The 8856-nt window shown below is 35.7% G+C and overlaps 1 protein-coding gene across 18 annotated transcripts in view; it reads right to left on the bottom strand.

Moving 5' to 3' along the window:
• KDM6A (lysine demethylase 6A) overlaps positions 1–8856 on the bottom strand; it is a 181199-nt gene that overhangs the window by 43052 nt on the left and 129291 nt on the right. For 4 of the 18 annotated variants that reach the window (XM_070289926.1, XM_070289933.1, XM_070289937.1 and 1 more), the window contains 7 exons: positions 6546–6644; positions 6202–6421; positions 5509–5643; positions 4910–5065; positions 4251–4346; positions 3229–3330; positions 2182–2577 (listed from right to left, as the gene is read on the bottom strand). In XM_070289926.1, the coding sequence (XP_070146027.1) occupies positions 2182–2577; positions 3229–3330; positions 4251–4346; positions 4910–5065; positions 5509–5643; positions 6202–6421; positions 6546–6644 (1204 nt within the window). The remainder of the gene's footprint in view (positions 1–2181; positions 2578–3228; positions 3331–4250; positions 4347–4909; positions 5066–5508; positions 5644–6201; positions 6422–6545; positions 6645–8856) is intronic. The other 14 variants (XM_070289935.1, XM_070289938.1, XM_070289927.1 and 11 more) reach the window with 7 other exon arrangements.

The following is an 8856-nucleotide window of genomic DNA, read 5'->3' as shown; positions in this document are numbered from 1 at the left end:
TTGGGGTACAGTCGATTAACAATCTTGTGGTAGTTTCAGATGAACAGCAAAGGGACTCGCCATACATATACATGTATCCATTCTCCCTCAACCCCCCCGCCCATCTAGGCTGGCATGTAACACTGAGCAGAGTTCCCTGTGCTATACAGGAGGTCTTCGTAAAGATAGCAAATTTCCAAAGTGGGATGAAGGGAGTTATTTACTTAAAATCTCAGCAACTAAGGAAACCAGGGAATTAGATGCAATAAAGAATAATAATAGAATCATTAAGTTACAATCATAACAACGGTTCTTATTTATTAATTACAAATTATACCTTAGCACTACAGGAATCCTAACAAAAATCTCATGTTATCCTTTTAACAATCCTTTAATGTTTAAAGACACTGAACCTTCAAAATCCCATCCTCTCACCTACCCAAACAATTCTCTCCTTTTTCTCCTGTGTTAATTTCCTCACATTACCAACTCAACCTGTAACCACTGATTGATTCACACTTTGATCACAGCCCCTTCCTTGAAAGACTTGGCTTGAAGGGCATCACTCATATTCTCCTCTATCTCCTATTATCCTCACAAGTCACTCCTCATCTAGTTTTGTTAGTTTTCCAATTTTCTGACCTATTATATTGGAATGCCCCAAGGCTCAGTTTTGAGTTCCCTTTTTTTCCCCTATCTACTCTTACCCCTTGGTGATTTCATCCAGTTTCCTTCATCTTCCCTAGTTTATCAGGCTAGCTTAGACTCCCATTTTTCTCATACCCACTCTATTATCTAATCCTGTTGGTTCTACACCCAAATGTACCCAAAAGTTGACCATTTCTACTGCTGCCACTCTGGGTTGAGCCGCCACCATCTCTTAACATGGATTATAACAGTAATCTCCAAATGGGTCATATCATTAGTATTTTTGCCTCCTTTAGCCTATCCACAGTGTACTGGAGAGGATCTAGTCAGACCACCTCACTCCATTCAAACCTCCCTATAGTTTCCCATTTAACTCAGAATAAAATCCAAAATGTTTATACAATGGCCTACAAGGCTGAAAATGATTTAGCTAGCCTGTGTCCAAACTGGAACACATCTACCTCTCATCCTGCTCAGCCATGCTTTTGCCACCTTGATAATCACTAAATATGCAAAACACGCTCCAGCCTTAGGGCCTATTGCTCCTTGTTGCTCCCTAAATCTGAAACACTCTTATCACAAATACCTTCAAGTGTGTGTGCGCATGCTCAGTTGCTAAGTCGTGTTCAACTCTTTGTGACCCCATGGACTGTAGCCCACCAAGCTTCTCTCTCCATGGGATTTTTTTCAGGCAAGAATACTGGAGTGGATTGCCATTTCCTCCTCCAGGAATATCTTTAAGGCTCACTTCTATAACTCTTTCCGGTCTTTATTCAACTACCCCTTCCAGCGAAACCTTCCCTGACATTTCTATTTATTAATGCAACTCCTCTACCACCAATCTCTAGTACTCCCCAGCTCCATTTTCTAGTATATTATTCCAGAGAACTAATGGTAACATTACCTTATATTCCATATGTAATGCCTATTTATTATCTGTTTATGTACATGAACTAAGACAAAAGTTCTTAGAAAAAGAACTTGTTTTAGTTTTACCAATAGTAAGTCAAATATTTCCTTGTAGTAGACTAATAAAAGTATAAGCAATTTGGCAAGACATATTCGCAACATTTCTTTGAAAAGCTCTTTGATCCTTCAGTCCTGCTTTGGTGCACCTGCTCCATGGAAACAATCCAAAACACAGGGAAAACTATGAGGATAAATATTCAGAAGTAAGAACTTTTCCTCCCACCAGAGTAAATACTTACCACTTAGAATAGCACTTGATCTAAGTAGGCAATATTTACAGAAATGAACCAAGAAACATTACTATAAATGCTTAAGATGCCATTGTAAACTAGCAGTGAGCTTTGGAGAATTGTATGATCTATTTTCTTTTTCTTTTAGAAATTTATAACATTACCTATGTGTGTCTTACATGAGAGAAAAAAAATCTACACACAATACCGAGTCACAATGTAGTAATCACACTGTAGTACTATAAATGCCTATAAAAAGTTTCCCAAACTTTTATTTCTCCTCTCAACATGCATAAAATCAAGTAAAGACAACTATTATGTGAGAAGCCAACAAGGCAATTAGTCCTTCTGTTACCTGAGTGGAGTTAGATAGTTGGTTTTTCCACGGCTCCTCTGCGCTGCTGGTCAGGTTTGTGCGGTTATGAGGTAGAGTGAGTGCGTTTCGCTGCAGGTAAGGCACGTTTCCATTACTTCCACTTCCTGTTATGTGATTATTGCCTATCAAAATAGTGTCTGTACTTCCCAGCGTTCTTGATGTGCTACAGGGTACATGGCCTGCAGAAAAGGGTCCATTGGCCAAAGGCTGCCCAGGGCAGGCAGGGCGGACTCCTGGCTGAGACACGCTAGGCACTCTGGTCAGAGCAAGCTGTGACTGCTGGCCAGAGACTGAGTTTGTAGGCAGTGATGAGTCAGCTGATGGCCCGTTAGGAATTCCAGTAGATCGTACCTGTGTAACTCCTGTTTGTCTCATCTGTCAAAAAAAAACAAAACAAAAATAAATGCTGCTTGTGTGGCCCATAACGGACACAATCAGAATATGAAGATATGTAACAAGATAATCTCTGATTTTACCCTAACATTTAATTTCTCTAGGTTAAAAAATACCTTTTTAAGATAAGCAATTGTGTTTCTTCACATTTAGATTAGCTTCCTCAGAAAAGCAGGAATCTACTTAATATTAAGAAATATCCTTTTAGTAAATGACAAAAGAAATCAGTTGAAAATTATGGAAAAGAAATCAAATTTACAGGTCTCTTCCCCATCACAAAATAGGGTATCTTGAATTTCCATTTTATCACATTTGTATGCCAGATTCTCTGAGTTAAACAAACTTGAAAGAACCTTGCCTGAGTTTAGGATGTAGTTTGTTAAGTATTACATGCAAAATAACATGTAAATTAATAAAATACTAAGTCATGTTCAAAATCAAATTTATAGCTGTTTTTTTTCCCCTAAAAATCTCTGTCCATTATCAGTATTTTAAGAAGCACAGATAATTAAATCCCACTAAACACTAGTACAAACTAGAGGTGGGCATAAACATACTCTCTAAAATGATATTCCAGTCAACAAAAATATTCAAATGCTAACAAATTTTAGGGGAAAACAATGCTGTACACACTTGGTGTTGCTGCATTAAGACAAACTGACTTTCCAGCTGTTCCAGCATCAGTTTCTGTGCTGGATTTAAATTATTTCTATTTGCACGGAGCTGTTCCAAGTGCTAGAAGAAAAAGAAGAATACAGTCAAAGACATATCTAAGAAACAAGCTCATTATTCTAAGCAACCTTTCTATAAAACTCTGAATGCTGTCTAGTCAAAGATACTGATTTCTGACCAGTGGCAATCAATCCCAAGATGAAGTCCTTTAAGAAGTTTGAGAAAGTTAAGGAATAAACATTTATCTCAGAAGGTTTACTGTAATGGGATCTTTGAGATAAATGGGCATGAGATTTTACTCATTAATAATTATCAGGGTTTACACAGAAAGTTCTTTAAGCTTAAAAATGCTTTATGACAAGTACTCTCTAAGAAGCACTGTATGGAGTAGGAGTCTGAAGAAAATCTTACTATCCAAAACTAGTAATTTGCCTAAGTAAAAGTATGACACCTACATAAAGAAACATGATGTAGTCATAGAAGAATTAGGATGCTCTTAATATACTGACATGGAAAGGTCTGCATAATACACTATTTAACAGTATATACAGCATTTTATCATTTATATAAAAAGAGAAGAAAAATAACATATGAGAGAAAGGAGATGAGTATTTGCTTGGACATGCATGACGTCTCTTGAAAGATATATAAGCAACAAGTTAATACTGGTTTTCAGTTAGGAGGGGAACTGAGTGGGTAGGGACAGAAGCAGGAGAATTTATTCTATATACTCTAAACTCATACTTAGATGGTTTGAACCATGAGAATATATTGAGGGGTGGGGCGGAAGTTAAGTGGGAAAAAAAAGGAATGAATTATCTCTATTACTCTGGTAAATGTGGGCTCATTTCACTTATGTACCTATTAACTGAGTTTACTGCCATTCAGTTTTAAGAATTAATACTTAAAAAAAACTTAGAACTTTAGTACCTCTACTTTTCTTTAATAGGAAAAGCAATCTGTCAAAAGCATGTTTTACATACCTGTAATTTCTGTGGTGTCAAACACCATGAATGACCTGGTTGCTGTACTGGAGGATGTGACACTGCATGGCCACTACTCCAATTATCAGAAGTATTCTGAGAAAAATTGATTTAAAAAAAAAATTAAAGAATATTTGGTTAAATCCACAGAGTTAACATAATGACTAATGGAGGTCAAATGACTATGAATTGGAATATTTACATATAAAAAAGATGTTATGACATTTAGTTCTTTTAAAAGTAATTTTACATGCATAGTAAATTTGGGAACTTAAAACTTAAGAAAATATTGATTCTTTAATTAGCCACCCAAAAAGGCCCACCCCTAAACTATGGCCCAAATGACTAACCTAAATACCACACTGTCCACTAGGTTTAATGTTAAGTTTATTTTAATGTCAGTAGAAAGTGATGATGAAAAGTTGTGTTGAGATCTTAACGGCAGGGAGATGAATAAAATGATTTGATGAATGCAAATTTATCCCTACTTTCCATATTTAATATGATACTAAGAATTTGGAATGAAAAAACTCAAGCCCTTCACTCACTGATGTCCACAGATTTAAAATAAAGGACAGGAGATGTTCAAACTGCACAAGTTCAGGGCAGTTAGGAATTTCTTTCTTGGCTGGGATTTTCTATTTCTCTAAAATATATACCTTTGTTGGACTAGATGTTCTTTTCCTCTTGGCAGGACTGGACAGGTCATCTACTTGGCTAGAAGGAATCATGTGTAGTGGCAAGGATTGCTGTGAAATTGGTGTCTGACTGAGGCCTAATACAGGTTCAGTATTTGGATGATGAGGTTTACATGCCTAAGAATCACAGAAGGAAGACAAAAATAGGGTTCTATATGTTCTTAATTCATTCCTTCAAATTATACAACTTTACAAGCTGCATACTTTTCAAATCTATGTGGACATCGCTGAATGGTAATTATTGAAAATCAAATGAATCATCAATGGAGTAATGTGTACCTTCCTTTGAAAAACGTGTTTCAAAAATTAAATAAACTGCAGCATTATGTTAAGAAATTTCCTTCAAAATCATGAAAATGCACAAAGGCTCTAAACTGGCACCCCAAAATTTCTTCCCATATCAGAGGGAGTTTTAATTTGATCTAAATTCCCTTCACAATTAAATCAAGAGTCTTTTCATTAATAAAAGCCTCCTGTGCTTAGTAAAATACGCTTGACTACTACAGATTGAAAAGAACCCTTAAAGCTGGGCACCTGCAGAACATAACCCAACTTCTCACCTGCTGTGCTGTGTTCATGGCACCCTGCCTGGAGGTAAGCTCTGCGGGGATTGGTAGGCTCCACGCCTCCTCAATACTAGGAAGTAATTTAGTTTTATTCTGTAGACTACCTTGTGGAAGGTTACACAACTGAGCCTAGGAAAAATTATGTAAAAAGCAAATTTAACACAAGCCTACTTGAGTAAGAGCAAGTCCACTAAATCTTCCTAAATGCTATAACTAATTGTTTTTAAGAAAATAGATCCTTAATTTGGGGTTTCAGAAAGATACTAAATATAATGAGGGAAACGGGAATATAAACCTTTGTGAGAATTAAAACAAAGCTGAGCTCTGTTTTCAGAGTTCTTATAGCTGTCTTCTCATGAAACTCCAAGCAAGAGTGAAAGACAGTGTTCGTGTTCTTTTCTCTAAAATGCTATGACAACTTAAAAATGTAGACAGTACATAGAAAAAAATTATGTAAATTAATATGCATTAACAGGGTAAATGCACAAAAGAGCATCTTTTAAATACTGTATATCTTACTTAAAATGAAAAGTAAAATAATATTACAAGCTATGGTATGTTTACAAAATATGGAAACAAGTTATAGACATCAAAACACAACTAGACAAACTTCCCAGCCACCCTCCTCCTGCCTGAGTGTCATGGGGAAACATGTGCCTTTAAAAAACTGCTATTTAAACATTTTACCTGTAAATACTTAATTCGTGCTGCAAGTGCAGAGGTATTACTACAACTTTTGCTTCTGGTTGCATTTAAGTAGCATTTAATGGCATCCTGAGGCTGGTTGCAGGATTCATAGAGTGTGCCTAGGTCCATCCAGGCTGCAGCATGGCCATGATCCAATTGTACAGCACAAATATAGGCCTGTAAAGCATCCATAGGCTGATTTTGCTGTTGATATAGCACGCTGGAAAGAGAAATTAACAAAAAATAAGTCGACTAAAAAGAATGGGTTAGCTTTACGAAATACATTATATGTGACGCAACCATTGTTTATGAATTATACCATTATTTCTACACAAAAGTCTTACCCTATTGAACACCATGTATCTGCACTTGCTTCTGACTTATCAATAGACTGCCTGTAAGATATAAAGGCATCCTGAACTTTCCCAATACTTGAATAGCACCTAAGAGGGGAGGGGAAAAAATAAGAAAATATGATTAATATGCACTGATTAATTAATGCACTGAAAGACTGTCCAAGCAAATAAAAATCTAATAAGCTAACAAATTTATGTGAAGTGTGAATATACATGACAATAACACTATAATTAACCCTTCAATAAGCTGTATTATAGACTATCTTTAGTGTTTAACAGTGCAGCATACTTTAGCACCTATTAAAATAGTTAAATGCCATATCACTTCAATACAATAATATTGAGAGATATATGCACACCACTCTACTTATACAACTTGATCTCTGGTTTTCCAAAGAGTAAGAAATTAGTTAAAAACCAAGAAAAACATTCCATGTTGGTAAGACTTGCTGAATCAGATTTCAGTTTTCCTTTCTTAAATAATAAAAATAAAGGCAACAACTCTTTAATACATACAAGACACACACATAAGAAATAATATCAAGCCGACTATCAAAAATAGTATAAAACAGGATTAAGCACAGTACTTAATGACTAGTAAGGGTAGCAAGGTATGATTAAAGTTTCAGAGAACTGCCATTTTCCTTAATGTAGATGTACCTGATGGATATATAAAACAGCAGCTAAAATTATAAAAATACAGAAATTATATTTATGTTTGGCACTAAGGGAAAAAGGAATAAATAAAACCCAGTCCATCATCAAGGAGTTTACAATTTAGCTGAGGATTTAAGACACATTGTAAATAGCATGATGCCATATCAAATGGCTACCCACAGATAATAAGTGGTTTGAAAATTTAGGGTAGGGTAGAAGAGACCACACTACTGGGTTTAGGAAAGATAAGAAAGGAAAGGGCAAGAGTAAAGGATTGGAATGTGTGTAGATGCATACTGTTTAGATCAGTGATTTACAATTACCAGCTAGTTTACAGCAATTTGGTCAAGCAAACAAAATGGGACAAAAAGACATATACAAACATACATACATACATTTTCCATTAAACCAATATTTGTATTGTAATTGACTTACTCTAAAATACTATTGACTGAGTAAATAGCAAAAAAAAAAAAAAAAAGTAAATGTCAAGTAATCCAAAAGTCTTGAGAACCGAGTCAGGCAGAGAACTTGAGAAACAGCATTTTGAAATGTTGCTTGAATAGCATGAGCAAAACTTATATAAGTTGCATCTTATATCACATATATATATAGATATATCTTATATATATAAGATAGCATAGATATAAACTGTAGGCAATTTTAAATCCAACCCAAGAATATCCTGAAGTTTCTTCTTCTAACAAGGGGAATGGCATGATTAAAGTATTTTATGGGAATATTTATTTGCTAACAATGTGTAGCAATAAACCAAAAGTGAAAAAAATTATAGACAGTAAAAAAGAAGGCAGCTATATTTACTGGCTTGGAATAGGCCCAAATTAGGGTGAAAGTAATGGAAGTGACAACAAAGAAAAAGAAGAAACAATAAACCAAAACACAGATAAAAACTTTGTGATAGACTGATTAGATATTCATGGGGGCAGAATTATAATTTAGTTTTTAAGTCTGACTAATGTGGGGGTGGGGGAAGAATGGTGATATCATTGACAAAAATAAAGGAGAAGGAGCTGGTTCAGAGAAGAAAATGATGAACGTGGTTTGAAATAAGCTGATTTTGACATGCGATGTAGACATTAAAACAGATAATGTTAAGTGAAGAATAGGAAATACTGTCCTGGTGTTTAATACTTTGAAGTGTAGAAATCAAGATTTGGAATTCATCCACCTGGAAGAGAGGGTATAAGAACACAGGATACCTACCAAGAAGAGGTAAAAATAAGCCTGAAAAGTGAAGTGAAGTAAAAGTTGCTCAGTTGTGTTTGACTCTTTGTGACCCTATGGACTATACAGTCCATGGAATTCTCCAGGCCAGACTACTACAGTGGGTAGCCTTTCCCTTCTCCAGGGGATCTTCCCAACCCAGGGATCGAATCCAGGTTCGATCTAGGTCTCCTGCATTGCAGGTGAGCTCTTTACCAGCTGAGCCACAAGGGAAGACCATGAGATCACTAATCTGGGGGTTGGGGCAATATAAAGAAAGGTGAGTGACAGAAACAGAGGCAATGTCAGAGAGTATCTGTAAACTGTTTTATGAGGAGAGAATTCAGGACAAGAGAGGATTAACAATGACAAACAGGGACAGACACCACAAAGAAAAGAAATGTTTACCCAACAGTCG

Source organism: Ovis canadensis, chromosome X, assembly GCF_042477335.2.
Source record: "Ovis canadensis isolate MfBH-ARS-UI-01 breed Bighorn chromosome X, ARS-UI_OviCan_v2, whole genome shotgun sequence".
Classification (NCBI taxonomy): Eukaryota; Metazoa; Chordata; class Mammalia; order Artiodactyla; family Bovidae; genus Ovis; species Ovis canadensis.
Note: the sequence above shows the minus strand (reverse complement) of the source record. Positions and strands in the feature narration are given on the sequence as shown.